General features: G+C 40.6%; 1 protein-coding gene across 3 annotated transcripts; it reads right to left on the reverse strand.

Annotated features, from left to right (window-relative positions):
• Positions 1-186: 186 nt before the first annotated feature.
• Positions 187-13,629, reverse strand: LOC143512455 (inter-alpha-trypsin inhibitor heavy chain H3-like). 3 transcript variants are annotated; one of them, XM_077002816.1, is made up of 12 exons: positions 13,321-13,629; positions 12,583-12,766; positions 12,279-12,383; positions 10,876-11,038; positions 10,225-10,335; positions 9,549-9,680; positions 9,310-9,426; positions 8,965-9,133; positions 4,533-4,643; positions 690-871; positions 425-604; positions 187-306 (listed from the first exon to the last, which is right to left on the reverse strand). In XM_077002816.1, exons 1-12 carry the CDS (start codon positions 13,403-13,405, stop codon positions 187-189), a joined length of 1,659 nt encoding a protein of 552 aa, XP_076858931.1. In that variant the 5' UTR covers positions 13,406-13,629. The 3 variants fall into 3 exon arrangements, with proteins under 3 accessions (XP_076858931.1, XP_076858922.1, XP_076858912.1); XM_077002807.1 differs by having other exon boundaries at positions 12,583-12,769; XM_077002797.1 differs by having other exon boundaries at positions 12,583-12,746; positions 13,321-13,435.
• Positions 13,630-17,678: the final 4,049 nt, after the last annotated feature.

Consider the following 17,678-nt stretch of genomic DNA (forward strand, 5'->3'; position numbering starts at 1 on the left):
CGCATGCACACCCCCCACACACATGCATGCACACACAGACATGCACACACACATGTATGTACACACATATGCATGCACATACACATGCATGCACATACATACACGCATGCACACCCCCCACACACATGCATGCACACACAGACATGCACACATACATGCACACACATGCATGACCACATCCCAGACTCACTCTTTCTCTAGTAGTTGTTTTACTGATATGTATGCCCATATTCTCTGGACTGTGAAATATTTTTCAGGTTCTAAAGCTTCGGCCGATGGATCCTTGTATGTCACATTATGGCCTGTCTGCAAATAGTAAACATTTTGAAGAGAACCACTTAATTTTGACTGTTATTGGGTCTTGGAAATTTCAATAGGAACCAGAATCGAAGTGGTAAATGACATCTAGCAGGGGTGATCTTACTGAGACTGCAATAACCTCCGCTTGGAAAGTTTCCAGGTTGTTGTCTGTGATTTGACCAGCAACTACAATCTCTGAGCCATTGTAGTACTGGCTGAAACTGGCCTGGGTGAGACTTTCTACTCCAGTATAGTTCATTTGGACATGAGTTAACAGAGGGGTAGCAACCTCCACATAGAAACCCTTTTGACAACAAAGATGGATCTGTAAGCAGACAAAATCACAGTACTGGAATGACTGTAGTAGCAGACAGCATACTGCCTCCTACCTGGAGCTGAAGATCAGCATCAGAGTCCTCGTAGATCCTGCGAGCTGCTCCGTTGTTCTCCAGTGCCATTTTTTCCAAGAAATTAAAGTTAACATCAAATCCAAACCCCAGACAGTACAGGGGAAATTTCCCCTTAATGGCACTTTTCACGTTGGCCTGAATCCTCTCTATGTTGGTTACACCTGTGGGACAGTGCCAAGTGTAGATTTAACCTTAGTAAAGAACCAGTCACACTGCCATGTGCCCAGCAGTATTCTAGCAATAAGCTAGGTTTCCTTGGTTTTCTGATTTATGAAGATCCAACACCATAGCATAATCCTGGAAGACATCATTCTACACATGGAGAGAAGTGCTGATCTGAACAAATGTTAACAATAGAACCAAATACCCTTAATCTGCTCAATCAAAATTAGTCTGGTAGACTCAGGTAAACTAGTTTTTGAATGCAACTGAACCATTTCTGCTGACACAAGGCTCATTAAAGCCATTATCTGCATTTATTGCCAATTGTTACTTTGGTGGTCAGAAAAAAATGGGCCAGCAACAATTAAAAACTTGTCTGTGTAATAATAATATTAATAATAATAATAATAATAATAATCTTTATTTGTATAGCACCTTTAAACTCAGTGCTTTACAGTATAAATAAAAGAAACATAAAAAAGGAGATAAGACAAAAAGAAAATGTTAAAGAAATTAAAGATAAAATAATAAAATAACATAAAATGTAAAAAAGTAAAGTAAACAATATAATAAAAAAGTAAAGTAAATAAGATAATAATAATCGGGCACAAAAACCCACATGTAAAGATCCCAAATCAATTAAACACGTCAATAAAGGTCCTCAAAATTTAGATCCGCTCCGCATACCAACGTAACAACAGTTCCCCCCGCCCCTATCGGATATCTCTGCTGCTCCGAAGCTAGCCAACACTGTATTACGTCTAATCAGTGCGCTTCTGCCCAGCTGGATTTCTAGCCAGACTAACAGGCGCTAGGCTAAGTCCTATCTCGCGTGGGCAATATCGCAGTATCCCCACCTTATAGACTTTCTGTAGGCGATATCTCAATATATCCCTATCGTATAACAGAGATCATCCGGCGGGTGGACACTGGCGGATATTTAACACTCAAAAAAAAGAAAAACTTCCACTTCTCCTTCTACTCTGGTTAGAGCCTGTCTGTGCTCTCCTCTGAAGGGAGTAGTACACACCATTGTAGGAAATCTTCAGTTTCTTGGCAATGTCTCGCATGGAATAGACTTCATTTCTCAGAACATGAATAGACTGTGGAGTTTCAATTGAAAGTTGTTTTTTCCTGGCCATTTTGTGAGTTTAATCAAACCAACAATTGTAATGCTCCAGATTCTCAACTAGCTCAAAGGAAGGTCAGTTTTATAGCTTCTCTAATCAGCAAAACTGTTTTCAGCTGTGCTAACCTACTTGCACAAGGGTTTTCAAGGGTTTTCAAAACCTCCAATAGCCTCCTTACAGAGTTAGCAAACACAATGTACCATTAGAACACCTTGAGTGATGGTTGTTGGAAATGGGTCTCCATACATCTATGTAGATATTGCATTAAAAACCAGATGTTTACAGCTAGAATAGTCATTTACCACATTAATAATGTATAGAGTGTATTTTTGATGCATTTAATGTTAGCTAAATTGAAAAAAACTGCTTTTCTTTCAAAAATAAGAACATTTCTAAGTGACCCCAAACTTTTGTAGTGTACCTATAATATCCCCCCCCCCCCCCAAAAAAAGTCCTCGGATCTACACGATTTGCGTAGGTCACCCTTTTCAACTTCAAAACGGCAAATTTCGCCGAAAGTTGACAGATTTTCATGCCTGCTATTCACACGAAAGTAAAAACTAAAAACATTCCCTTAAATAAACAAAATCGAATCCAACCTGTTTTTTTCACTGTGCTGCTCTATGCTGTATTACAGTGATGAGTTCACTAAGCAACACCTCTGCTGTATTAGTGTGATGTGTTCACAAAATAATACCTCTGCTGCATTAGTGCAATATGTTCACAAAACAACATCTCTGCTGTAGGAGTCCACAGTGGACAGACTATTCTTCTAGTCAAATGCTACTTTTGTCACTTGCCAGAAATGGTTTCATGAGCACTGGACTTTGGAAATAGGTGCTGAGTTCTGTGATACACTGACATATTTTAGGGTGAGAGCTTGAATTAGTCTGTATGTATGCACATACAGTGGGGAAAATAAGTATTTAGTCAGTCACCAATTGTGCAAGTTCTCCCACTTAAAAAGATGAGAGGCTGGTAATTGACATCATAGGTAGACCTCAACTATGAGAGACAAAATTGAAAAAATCATTTTGTCTGACTTTTAAAGAATTTATTTGCAAATAATGATGGAAAATAAGTATTTAGTCAATAACAAAAGTTCATATCAATACTTTGTTGTATATCCTCTGTTGGCAATGACAGAGGTCAAACGTTTTCTGTAAGTCTTCACAAGGTTGGCACACACTGTTGCTGGTATGTTGGCCCATTCCTCCATGCAGATCTCCTCTAGAGCAGTGATGTTTTGGGGCTGTCGGCGGGCAACACGGACTTTTAACTCCCTCCAAAGGTTTTCGATGGGGTTAAGATCGGGAGACTGGCTAGGCCACTCCAGGACTTTGAAATGTTTCTTACGAAGCCATTCCTTTGTTGCCCTGGCAGTGTGCTTGGGATCATTGTCATGCTGAAAGACCCAGCCACGTTTCATCTTCATTGCCCTTGCTGATGGAAGGAGGTTTGCACCCAAAATCTCACAATACATGGCCCCATTCATTCTTTCATGTACACGGACCAGTCATCCTGGTCCCTTTGCAGAGAAACAGCCCCAAAGCATGATGTTGCCACCCCCATGCTTCACAGTTGGTATGGTGTTCTTTGGATGCAACTCAGCAATCACTGTCCTCCAAACACGACGAGTTGTGTTTTTACCAAATAGTTCTACTTTGGTTTCATCTGACCATATGACATTCTCCCAATACTCTTCTGGACAACCAAATGCTCTCTAGCAAACTTCAGACGTGCCTGGATATGGACTGGCTTAAGCAGGGGGACACGTCTGGCACTGCAAGATCTGAGTCCCTGACGTCGTAGTGTGTTGCTGATGGTAGCCTTTGTAACGTTGGTCCCAGCTTTCTGCAGGTCATTCACTAGATCCCCCCTTGTGGTTCTGGGATTTTTCCTCACCGTTCTTGTGATCATTTTGACCCCACGGGCTGAGATCTTGCGTGGAGCCCCAGATCGAGGGAGATTAGTAGTGGTCTTGTAGGTCTTACATTTTCTGATTATTGCTCCCACAGTAGATTTCTTCACACCAAGCTGCTTGCCTATTGCAGATTCAGTCTTCCCAGCCTGGTGCAGGTCTACAATTCGGTTTCTGGTGTCCTCCGACAGCTCTTTCGTCTTCACCATAGTGGAGTTTGGAGTGTGACTGTTTGAGGTTGTGGGCAGGTGTCTTTTATACTGTTTGAACAACTTCAAACAGGTGCCATTAATACAGGTAATGAGTGGGGGAAAGAGGAGCCTCTTAAAAAAGAAGTTACAGGTCTGTGACAGCTAGAAATCTTGCTTGTTTGTAGTTGACCAAATACTTATTTTCCACCATTATTTGCAAATAAATTCTTTAAAAGTCAGACAAAATGATTTTCTCAATTTTTTTTTTCACATTTTGTCTCTCATAGTTGAGGTCTACCTATGATGTCAACTACAGGCCTCTCTCATCTTTTTAAGTGGGAGAACTTGCACAATTGGTGACTGATTAAATACTTATTTTCCCCACTGTACGCGTATGTGCATTAGTGATTTTATAGACCTGAAGTGGGGTCTCCATCAGTCAGCAGGATGAGGATGGAGGCGGTGCCTTCTCGTGGGTGGCTGTTGATCAGCTCCACCCCCTTCAGCACAGCAGCGTTGATGTCAGTAGCTACAGGGAAGTGGATAGAAATGAAAACATTAAGGGTCAGATATACTATGTTGACGTGATGTTTCATGGAGAGGTAGGGTTCATTGTGTGTGTAAATAAGGTGAGTGTTATGTATGAAAGTTGCATATGATTTGCAAAACATGATGATTTAGCCAAAATTATATGAAGGCATGGTTATATGAATGGTGTTTTGAAAAAGAAGGTAAAACCAGCTGTTTCACAATATTTTGTTAAGGACAATGAAATCTATGAGCAGAGTGATATTGTAAATGAATTTATTAAATATTGTATGAAGGTTGGCCCAAGTTTCGCTGCAAAAATACCAAACATAAATGATAGTGTGATTCATACAGTAATGTGTTGTTCCAATAATTGTTTCCTTGACGGAACCGACAAAAATGAAATAATGAACATGGTAAAATATATTGACGACAAAAAAATCCATGGACTGCATGGACATGGATATGACGCTTGTTAAGGAAATTATGGGTTATGTAATTGAGCCATTTACACATTGTGACGTTGCGTGCAGGGCGACGGACGAAGCACAGAGTCCAACGTTACGCACGACGAGCACGGGACACTCTGCGAACGCACACTAAATAGACAGACCACATAATCTCAGAGTGATGACGAGACGAGCCACAGGTGAAACTGATGAACACGCTCGGACACAACCACACCCATGAAGATACACAGACGCAGACGACTAGACATTGACGACATAAACACATGCCCAAAGGGGAGGGGTCAGGGGCTGTACCGTGACAGAGCCCCCCACCAAGGGCACTACCTGTCCCCGGGTGCCAACAGAACTGAATGCCCTGAACCCACGCCGATGGGCGGATCCAGAGCCTTCAGTCCTGTGTCTGGGAGATGACCACCCTCGGTGGAGAATCCGCCACAAACAGCTTAGAACACCCTCCTTGGGAAGACAGGGGAAAAGACATTAGACACAAAAAACGGAACATTCACAAACACATACACAGGAACATTAATAGACAGAGGCACAAAAGGGAAAAGGGAATTCGGGATACACATGGGGACGGACACAAACACAGGCACAGACATACACAAAAACGGAGCCAGGCTTCACACCTGGAGAATGGCTGTCAGGGGTGAGAACGCTCCGGGAGCAGCAGGTGCTGTGGTGGGCGGTCTTCCTGCCGCCCTCGCCGCAAACCCTTTGCTGGGTGCGACGCGGCTGGCGGACGGTCCTGCAGCCCTCTCAGTGGGTGCTCTACCGGCTTCTTTGGAAACCCTCGGGGCGTGCGCCGCAGGGTAGGCGTGCCGCAGGGTAGGTGTGCCGACACTCGCTCTCCCTTCTCCGAGGACCCCACCGGAGTACTTTGCCCTCTCCTGGTGATCGCTCCCCTGGTCTGGCGGTGTGAGCGGCGTCCTCCATCTCCATCTCTTCCTCACCGCCTTGGCTCCAGCTCATGGGCTCCACCGGGCTCTTGCCCCGGGAGTAGTCCATCACACTTCCCTCTGAGTTATCGGGGGAAACGTCCTCCCCCTCACGGTCTCGGCGGAGTACTCCAAGGGGGGCTTGCTCCCCTCCTCCTCCTCTGTACACGGCTCACGATCCAAGTACTCAGACGGAGGATGGCTGTCTTCCTCGTCCTCACACTCTGTGAGGTCCAAGCACTCAGACGGAGGGGGACTCACCTCATCCCCGTAACGCTCGGTAGGAGCCGAGCACAGCGATGGGGGAGGGCTGACGTCTTCTTCCTCGCCCTCACCATAATACTCTGTGGGAGCCAAGTATACAGACGGAAGGCAGCCTTCCTCCTCTTCCTCACCCTCGCTGTAATACTTGGTAGGGGCCGAGTATACGGACGGAGGGGAGCTCTCATCCTCTTCTGACCCCTCCTCCTCCTCAAACTCACTCTCCAGAGTTTTGTCGTGCGAGGGGTCTCTGGAGGAAGGCAGGTGTCTCTCTCGCCACACCCGCCGTGCAGCTTGGCGCAGATCTTCTGCCATGACCTCCTCCATGGTAGCCTGCGCCTGACGTAGCAGAAACGCAACCACGGGGTCTTGCTGCATCTTGTCAAGGCTCACGGGGTTATCGTGGTGGGGAGCAGGGGAAGAGGCATGGTGGTGCCTGCTGGGCCTCTTCACCTTCTTGGCGCGGGTCGCGTACCCTGGCATTCTTGGTCGGTTCGTCTTTCTGTGACGTTGCGTTCAGGACAACGGACGAGGCACAGAGTCCAATGTTATGCACAATGTTACACTTTTATTTTAATACAAAAATAGTGCAGACAGCGCACGTTTAACTTTAGCACATTTAATGTTGACAGACTCAAACAAAGACGAGCACGGGACACTGCGCGAACGAACACTAAATAGACAGACCACATAATCCTAGAGCAGGGCTATTCAACTGGCGGCCCGCAGATGAACTTGATCCGGCCCGCGGCCCGTCTGCCCGCGGAAAAAAATTAAAGCCTGGTTTATACTTGATGCGTCACGAGCGACGCGAGGGTCCGCGCGGCGAAAATGACATAATCGCTGTGGTTCCGCCCGTGCGCGAGGGCCCCACGCGCTGTCAATTCGTGAGGTCGTGCACCTCTCGAATTTTGTAACTTCCGCGCGTCGCGCCTCAGCGCAATGAACAAAGTCATGTTTGCAGGGTTCATACACCTTTATAAGGTGGAATTAAACCACTTGTACGTCACTTTCAAGGTCCATTTCAATATTTCCCAGCACGGTAAACTTAATAAAGTTAAATATTTATACATATACTCGAAATGATTCGAAATAATTCGCTTTTAATCACATTATTTAATGGTGGTTTATTTTCCACTGATCATAGTATTCTTCTTGGGAAATTGAACAAATATGGCATAAGAGGTCCAGCATTACAGTGGATATCAAGTTATCTGACAAACAGGAAACAATTTGTTCAAATAAATGATGTAAGATCTAAATTTGGTGACGATACATGTGGAGTGCCACAGGGTTCTGTGCTTGGACCAAAGTTGTTTCTTTTATTCATAAATAATTTGGTTAATGTGTCTGGGGTTTTTTTTAGATGTGTTTTATTTGCTGATGATACCACATTTTTTTGTTTGGGTAAAGATTCACCACAAATGTTGGAAATAATGCATGCAGAATTTGTAAAAATATAGTATTGGTTCAAGCTTAATGAATTGTCATTAAATTTGAACAAAACAAATCATATAATATTCAGTGATAGAAAAGGAACGGTTAATGTTTCATTCAAAGTTGATGGTGTTGAAATCTGTAGAGTGAAGTGTTTGGGTGTTATAATTGATGAAAACCTGACCTGGAAGTCACATAAGTTAAATAAGATAGCAAAATCTATTGCAGTACTATATAAGGTGAAGGAGGTATTTAATGACAAAGTACTGTTTATATTGTATAATGCTATAATTGTTCCACATTTGATTTATTGTGTTGAAGTTTGGGGGAAGGCATGTAAAACATTTGTATTTTGCAATAAAGGGCTATAAGAATTATCACCAGAAAACATTACAGTCACCCATCCAACATATTGTTTCATCGATTGAAGTTATTAAAATTTTATGAGTTGGTTGATTATGGAATTCTGCAGTTCATGTATAGAGCTCATATGAATTTATGACCTTTAAATATTCGGTCACTTTTCATTAAGAGAATAAGTAATTATAATCTTAAGGGGCTGGGAATGTTTGTGAAGATTAACATTAGAACTACATTAAAGGAATGATGTACATCAGTACACGGAACAAAATAGTGGAATATTCTGGAAAGTGATTATAAGAATGCTGGTACAATGATTTTTTTAAGAGGATGCTAAAGGTCATATCAAATGTTATAATATTCATAGGACATGTTTGAAAATGAGTTGAAGTTTTGTTATTTAAATATTAGTAAGGCTTGAATGTATTTTTTCTCATTTATATATATGTTTGTTTTTTAAAGGGGCAGATTTAAGATGCCTTCTTCATTTTGTCTTTGTTCTTCCTTCTGCTACCTTTCATTTTCTTTTTGATTTGCATTTTCTGTGGTGTCTTGAATTTGTTGTGCTTTGAATGAAAATGAATAAATAAATAAATAAGATAAGTTAGTTAAATGAATCAGTTAAATTAATATGTAATTTTAAGTAAGTTCTTTAGTAGAAAATGGCTATAAACATTGGTAATTCTTCCTAATTTGAGATTTTGGAACAAAAATTTTTACATAAAAATGTTTTACAAAATTAAATCAATATATGTGCTAAACTTTTAAACACTCAATAACAGTTTGCAGATTGCAGATAGTAGCAGATAATAAGAAATCATACTGTATCTGCAAGCAGTTTCCACTACCATCTTACCTCCTCGATCTTGTATCTCCTTCACAAAAGCCTTTGCAGTCTTCAGGTTGCTCTCTGTGGCTTGGAGGAGTTCAGGTTTCCAGACGTCTATATAACGGTCAAAGGTGATCAGGCCAAAGTAATCATCCCCAGCTAGATCTTCCAAAATCTTCAGCATCGCCAAACGGGTCTGAGATTAAAAAGTCAGCATGTTTGGTTGCTCATAGAGGGCAGACTCAGACATTCAACTACTGTTGTGAACAACTACTGTCGGTGAACAGCTGACAATGAAGCTCTACAATTTCATAATCACACAATATTTTGGTTTTAATGTGTGGAATTCACATGTTCCTTTTTGTAGCGCACCTGATGTATTTTCCGTCCATGCATAGAGCCACTCCGGTCAATAATGAAGACTACGTTTTTGGGGATTCGCTGAATATTCATAGGTGCAAAGTAGTGGACAAAATAGCCATTTTCTATCTGGTGGGGAAGAGAGAATGAACTAAGTGAATATATATATATATATATATATATATATATATATATATATATATGTCATAAATTACGTTACTATATGTGTATTTCTAATATAGATTCATTACCCGCACTTCTCCACTGTTGTACTTGGCTCTTTCTACCTCATATGTTATAAGAAGGTCCCCGTTTAGTCCATCCTGGCTGCAGCTTTTACACTGGGTCTGCTGCTCAAGGGTAGGATAGAAGTTCACCCATGCCTGCAATTATCATACAAATTATTAAGACCCTTCCCAATCATCCTAATTTCATTTGTCTAAGACAAATTGCAGAGAAGTACACAAAGTACACATTTCGGACAGAGATCCTTCACCAGCTGTGCCAGCAAAGTTCTTCCTTCTCTATCTGTTTATTAGAAATACCTGTCCTTTCATAATTCCCTGCAAGGACATTAATCACATGACCCTGGAGTGCAGAATAAAACCAGGGGAGCAAGTTGTCTCTGGGTCAGTTTCAGTGCAAATCCACATTAGAATTTGAAACCAGAGAGATCTCAGCATGCCTTGCTAAACTGTACTTTAACTCCCTCTCTGCACTCTGTGTGCTGGACTGTAGTTTAACTCCATCCCTGCATCCCGTGTTCTGGACTGCAGCTTTAACTACATCGTTACCCACACTCCACTGCACTTAATCCCTATTATCTTCACTTTTATGCAATCAGTACCTTCAAGTGCAAAAAAAAGACATTTATTTAATAATGAACTACAAGAACATGAGTCTTTAGGTGTGGCCTATGTATTTCACCTTTCGCTCACTTCGAGAAGTAGTAATGGCTTTGGTCAGCTCATCCGTGCTCAGTCCTCCTCCCACATCCAAAAAGGCAATGCCAGGACTCTCTTGAATGTACACATCAATCTAATAAAGAAACACCATCAGCAGAATTAAGGACTGAAGCCACGACGGCTAAAGATGCTTCACAATGCCTCACAATACTCCATAATGCTTCACAATGCCCCACAATGCCTCTGTCTAATAGCTCTAAGGGCCTCTATCATGGAAACCTGAATTTCCCTCACATCACTGAAGTATATCACGTTTTATATACTTCATACAATTTCAACATACACTGTCCATATACCCAGTCTATACATATATATTTGGAATATGAGATGCAAATCAACCCATTTTGAAGTCACTCTATATTTTACCTACACAATATTACAATAAGAAAATACCACTAATCATTGTGTTGGTTTTTGCTAACAGTGACTGGCATTAAATCGAGTTGCCCATCAGTTACTTTTATTTCTTGTATCTGCATGAAATAATCACATTTTACATTAAATTTATATACAACTTACATCTTCTTTACACTTTAAGTTTTATTCATCTGTATCTTTGCTACAATCATTGCATGTATCCAACGTCCAGGTCAGAGGTCAGAGTGTATAGTACCTTGAAGTCGGACACAGGCTGCATCGGTTGGGCATTGATGAGCAACTGATATTTGCCCAGGCGTCTCTTTAACAGCTCCTCGTAGGTGAGTTCAAAGGTCACTTTACTGAATGCAGCCACTGTTACAGAGGTTTTAAATTCCTCCAAAGTTCTTCCTACCGAACTGGAACAAATAACAACAACAACAACAATAATAATAAAACATCAGCATTGGATTACTTAGTTACTGGATGACATCTAAGTTTCATAGATCTGTATACCTGAGTTCAAAGTAATAGAACAGCAATTCCAATCAATCAACAACAACAATAATAATAATAAAACATCAGCACTGGATTACTTAGTTACTGGATGACATCTAAGTTTCATGGATCTGTATACCTGAGTTCAAAGTAATAGAACAGCAATTCCAATCAATCAATACCAATTAATACCAATTAAGCCATTTGAGATGAATTCATGAGGTTCCTTTTCTGAAAAGGTTCTTTACTAAGCACTAGAATTAGAAATTTTGGTCTCGGAAAGTGACTCAAATGTGTTTGTCTCCGCTGCCACCAGTTTACTTTTAAAAATGTTTTAAATGTTTAAACAAATTCAGTGTTACTAATTTATTAGGGGTTCAAACACCTACTGCTACTCTGGCATATAAGATGAGCCTAACTGATAGTATAGTCATGCGAAATGTGTTGAGGTCAGGACCATGTGAGACCTGCAGACAGAACTCTTTCACATTCTGAATCTTTGGCTCACAAACAAAAAAGATCAATAAATCCACTGAGCTTTTTGCACTTGGATTTTGCTAAATCCAAATTCTTTCCAGGATTGTCACCCAATCTACATTAAATTTATGTCAATATTTGCAAGAATCTGAACCTGAATAGTTATCCAAATAGATTTGACATTTCTAAATAAAATGGCTATAATATGCAAATCAACAATCCAGATGTAGGCTAATGCTGGTCAGTGCAGCACAAAGAATGTCAATAGTGAGATGTTTCCTTTGACAGACGACGGTTTATTTCACAATTCAGCGTGGTAGCACTTTTAACAGACAACAAGTAACTAACACACACGCAGGGTGGACTCTTAACAAAGACGAGCAATTTAGCATAACATTGACACACATTATATACTTTAACTTAAACGAGAACCAAGTGCAACGTATAACGTTAATGAGACAAAATGACAAGTGAGACACGCACGTGATACCACACAGAAAAAGGAAATACATATATGGACAAAAACAGATGCAGACCACACAAACATGCCCAAGGGGAGTTTTTTCTACTATTCCACTATTAATAATCCATAAAATTTCATAATAATATAATAATAATAAAATATATTTTGAACCAAGCCTTATAAGTACTACTTCATTCATTGATAGTATTTGTTACTGGTACCTGACTATTCCAGCACTTTCTCCACGAGACACAGCCTGGCTGTACTGATGTTGTGCCTCTTCCTTCTCCTTCACAATCCCATCGTAGCTCTTCCCTTCTATAGTCCTAGGAGAATTGGTACGTTTTACACACTCAACCTTTTGAGTGGGTGATTACTTGAAGTCAAATTCCCTAACAAGTGAACAACTGAGAATATGCAACTTATGTAACTTTTTTTTTACTTTAATAGGAGTAAATGAATAATAAGAGAAATTGAATTTTGGTCAGTCAAGTGGTGCTTGATTAATGACTGATATGGACATACATCCTGAATTTACTGATGAAAGCATTCTTGGATATCTTGACCTCGAAATGAATCTCTTTGGACTCGTTGAGCCTGTTCGCCACTCGGCTTGTGATGACTGTGATGGCATAACGGCTTGTTACTGTAGAATTGATGTGGAAGCTGTAGATGTCAACATCCCGCTCCTGGGATGGAGGAAGATATGCTACTGAGAAAATGAAGTTCTTCATGAACTGCTTTCTTCAGTCATGTCATGTAATAATATTGCTTATTGTTACATGCAAGTAAATAATACCTTTTCTGTATCACATAAACAAAAAATTAAGATATCCAAGGAAATAAAACAATATACAATTTGTAATCAACGGACCAAAAGCTGTACAAGAGTGCTATAATTTGCATGTGTAGTAGTGTTAGGGTTAGGGTTAATGTTATGGTTACTGTTAGAGTTGGTGGTAATGTTAGTGTTAGGTAAGGTACACAGCTTGGCAGAGGTGGATACTCTCACCGTTCCTCGTGTTTGTCTCACACTAAAACTCAAACAAATCCATCAAGGTGGACCTTCACCTTCAAGAGTTGGGCAACTCTTGACTTGCCTTTGTATATTTTAATACTATTCCAAACATACAGGAAGCTTAGATATTTTTGTATCTAAACTACTCCCTAATAATGTAATAATGTTCAAGCTTCAAAAGGCTTTGTTTAACAGACAACACCCTGCTCATCGATGGCAAATTAGCAAATGCCCAATGACTTTACCTTCTTGGTAGGAGCAGAGATGACGCAGATACATAAGACTCCAAGGAGGGTTAGTCGAACTGTGACTTTTGCCATAGTATCCCATGTAAGACTGAGACCACAAATGAAAAACATCAAGCCTTTTAAACACACACACACAAACGCTGCCATTGGTCAACTCAGATAGAGCAAAGACTCCACCCCATCCCAGAAGGCCCTTCAGTAAGTCTGGCACAATGACATCAAACTAAATTCTGTTTGTTCATGAGTTATGGGACCAGCAAGCCGGAGTTGTACAGCTAAGTACAATATGACTCTTCTGTGCTGTTAAGGATTCTGTTGATACTCCTGAAGAATTTGGATATAATGTAATTTCTATGACTTCACATGTATGTAAAATGTGTGTGTTCAACTGTAGAACTGCTATAAAAGTAAAACAATGTTATGTTTCTGGTTATAACTTAAAGCAGGATGCAGAGCGTGAAAAGTGCACAATGAACACACGAATGTGCTGAATCAGACAAAGATGAGTACAGGACACTGTAAACGCACATTATATAGATAAACTAAACAAGACCCAAATGATGATGAGATGAGCCACAGGTGAGACAGATGAACACACGCACGTAGAACCACACCCACGTAAATGCACGTTTGGACATAACCAGACATAGACCACACCTACACCTGCCCAAACTGGTTCATTATTATCTGGGTCTGTTGGCTGATCATTGCCATATTTTTAGCTTTTAACATTGTCTAATAAATGTCTTTCAAACTCAAATATTGAATGTAATAAGACTTAATTTACTGCAATCTAATGTGCAAAGCATGTGATTATTTTAGTCACTGCTTCAGTATTACATAGGAATAGTGGCAAGCAATATTTGTTCTTACACCAAACATATCAAACCCGGGCTCTATCAGTAGCGACACTAAGGTGTTTCTAAGGTTTCTAAGGTGCACACGCCTGTAGTAACCCCTCTGATGTTGACTCATGCATGAATGCTGTAGAAAGCTGAATGGACACAATCACTCCCCTGCTCACAGTCCTCAGTGAAACCACTATTCTGAAGTGGGAATCACAGCTGATCTGCCACAGTGCAAAATAAGGGATTTGATACATGCATGTAGTTTTTAAACATGAATGTACAGATGCAGTTTATCAATTCAGGTAGAACTGGTTAGGTGAGCTGGGTGAGGTCAGGGTGATGTCAGGGTGAGCTGGGTGAGGTGGTTGAGGTGGTTCTTGTGGGTCTGGGGAATCATTTCCTGCTCTCACCTTTCTATTACTGTTTTGTGTAAATCTAGTCAAACTCTGTATTACCTTAAACAAACATTGAAACCTTAACTTTCTAGGCAGCTTTACACATCATAAAGGTCTAGCCATTACTTAACCAGACATTGTTAAGTATTGTTTAAGAACCAGTTATAGGTTCACATACTGCAAACACCAGTTCCCTGTAGAGGACTTGACTCCTACTGTGCGCATTTACTTTATAAAAGCCTAATTTTGCTTAAATGGTAAATCTCTGACAATCAGGTTATTGCAGTGATAATGTGCTAGAAATGTAGTGACACTATGAAGTCACTTGGGTATCTGAAAAAGCTAAAGTACATAAAGTATATCTAAATATGTAGAAGGTACTTACAGTGAACATAAGAAGAACCTGCATTGCAGTTTTGGCCTGATAAAGTAATAACAAATAATGGTTGTTCTGTGATTAACTGGAGATGAACGTTACTGTCCTGCACGTTCTCTCCACATTCCGCTGATGCTCACCTCTTGGTTGTTCCTCCAGTCCGGCTACAAGGGTTCAGTGAACGAGCCTTCAGCGTTGTTGGCCCAAAGCTTTGGAACTCGCTACCCATTTCCCTGCGTTCCTGCACATCACTCAAGACTTTCAAATCTGAACTGAAAACACTCCTGTTTCGGACTGCTTTTAATATCTCTTAATTGTTTTATATTATTTACTGCTGTACCTGACCTTTCTCCAATTTTATCTGTACAGTGTCCTTGGGTGTTTATGAAAGGCGCTTTAAATAAAATTTACTATTATTATTATTAGATGAAGCTGTTTGGTTACAGTTTTATTAGTTGGCTGTGCAGGGAGCTACACAACCTCTTCTATTACAAGCTTGAAATAACTTGCATGTTCTTCAACACACTATTTTCATATGTTCAAGATCAAATGCTTCCTGAGTTCTTCCTCAGATGAGAAACATCATAACAAACTTCTTAGTTTTACAAAATCAGACTGGAAAAAAACATTTTTTTATATTTGTAGAATAATCACTAAGACATTCGTTCAAATATCTAATGCTGCCAGAGATCTGCTCTCTTTATGATTTTTCTCCTTATGGTCTGGTGGTTAGGGAGCCGGTATTGTGACTGGAAGGTCATGGGTTCGAGTCCCAGGTCATGACTGAAGTGCCATTGGGCAAGCACTTAACCCCAACTGCTCCCTGGGTGCTGGGCTAGGGCTGCCCACCTCTCTGGGCCTATGTGTACCACAGACTCTTGGTGATCACTAGTGTGTGTGTGGGTGTGTGTTCTCACTGCACAGATGGGTAAATGTGGAGGACTAATTCCGATTGGGAAAATCTCAGTTGGCAACTTAAAAATAACAAGGTCTGATCTACTCTCAATATTTCTGCCATGTTCTAAACATTAAAATAAAAAAATAGCAAATGGGCATCATTAGTTAGTTTTGAAGGGCATCTTTTAGAAAATCAAACTCAGAGGTGGGTAGGAACGCGTTACATTTACTCCGTTACATTTACTCAAGTAGCTTTTTGGACAAAATGTACTTGTAGGAGTAGTTTTAATATGAAAGACTTCTACTTTTACTTGAGTAAATATGTTGTGAGAAAAACGCGACTTTTACTCCGTTACAATCGGATTTGCGCCGCGCGCTACCGTTACTTTCGTTTTGTAAATAATTAGTCTTTTCAGTGAGAAGACTGACCAACGTCTCGTCACCCGAGTATGAGTGACCAATCAAATGAAGCCGGTCAATCACGTGATCACATACGCAAACTTTCTCCACCGTAGCAAGAAAGTGACAGAAAAACCTACCGAGCATCCCTAACCTCACATACTATGGAGTCAAATTAGGGTCTTTAATGTTGACGAAAAAAATAATAATATCGCAAATATAAGATTAGCATTTTGCATTTTACGTTCCTAATTTGTTTCTGCAATACTTTCCCTCTTTTGCGTTTCTTTCTTTTCTTTGCGCTTCACATTTTATGTTGCTGCTTTTTTTTGCAATACTTTCTCCCTTTTGTGTTTCTTTCTTTTGTTTGCGCATCACTGCTTTTCTTTGCGTCTCGCATTTTACGTTCATAATTTTTTTTGCGCTTCTCTCTTTTCTTTGCTCCGGTTTTACCCTCTGTGTGGGGGCGGGGAAAGAGGCGTGGCTAAGAGCAAAAGGCGTGCTGTGAACGTTCAGCGTCAGTTCAGCTTCCTTCCACTCGCTGAACTGAACTGCTGCTGCAGCGCATCTGGTGTTAAAGGAAGAGAGAGGTCGGGTGTGTGCGAGGTGGTGGCGCATTTCAGGGCATTGTTTTTATTCGCTCAGGTTTTCAAAAGATCATTTCAAACCGACCTCAGTAAAATGTTAATAATAATAATAATATATATTTTTAAACGAAGTTTTAAAAGGGCACTTTCGTTGATAAAGGGCAGAGTTGGTGGTGCTTTAGCACCTGATGTCTATGTCTGCACGCATATACCTGTGGTCCAGCTGGGCGACCGTCTACCATGATACCAGTAACCAAATTGCCGCGCTGTGTGACGGTTCAACTGATGACGCTGAACGTTCACAGCACGCCTTTCGCTCTTGGCCACGCCTCTTTCCCGGCCCCCACACAGAGGGTAAAACCGGAGCAAAGAAAAGAGAGAAGCGCAAAAAAAAATTATGAACGTAAAATGCGAGACGCAAAGAAAAGCAGTGACGCGCAAACTAAAGAAAGAAACGCAAAAGGGAGAAAGTATTGCAAAAAAAAAGCAGCAACATAAAATGTGAAACGCAAAGAAAAGAAAGAAACGCAAAAGAGGGAAAGTATTGCAGAAACAAATTAGGAACGTAAAATGCAAAATGCTAATCTTATATTTGCGATATTATTTTTTCGTCACCATTAAAGAACCTAATTTGACTCCATAACATACAGCCAATGTTTACATTACAAACGTGTAAAAGGACAGCTATATAATGCGCTGCAGGGTTGCCAAGTTTTCAAGATCACATTTAGTGAGCTTTAAACCGGGGTGGGGGTGGGGGTTTGGGTGGTGAACGTAAATTGTTGACGGGGGGGTGTAAAATGGACACAAATTAAGTATTATATCACGATCAATCGATCGCCAGTGGTTGGCG

Source organism: Brachyhypopomus gauderio, chromosome 1 (assembly GCF_052324685.1).
Source record: "Brachyhypopomus gauderio isolate BG-103 chromosome 1, BGAUD_0.2, whole genome shotgun sequence".
Classification (NCBI taxonomy): domain Eukaryota; kingdom Metazoa; phylum Chordata; class Actinopteri; order Gymnotiformes; family Hypopomidae; genus Brachyhypopomus; species Brachyhypopomus gauderio.

Coding starts and splice junctions, on each gene's coding strand:
- LOC143512455 (XM_077002797.1), bottom strand. CDS start 13,434: ATGTTTTTCATTTGTGGTCTCAGTCTTACATGGGATACTATGGCAAAA. Junction 12,747..13,320: donor TCTCTGCTCCTACCAAGAAG/GTAAAGTCATTG, acceptor CCTCCATCCCAG/GAGCGGGATGTTGACATCTA. Junction 605..689: donor ATGCTGATCTTCAGCTCCAG/GTAGGAGGCAGT, acceptor TGTTGTCAAAAG/GGTTTCTATGTGGAGGTTGC.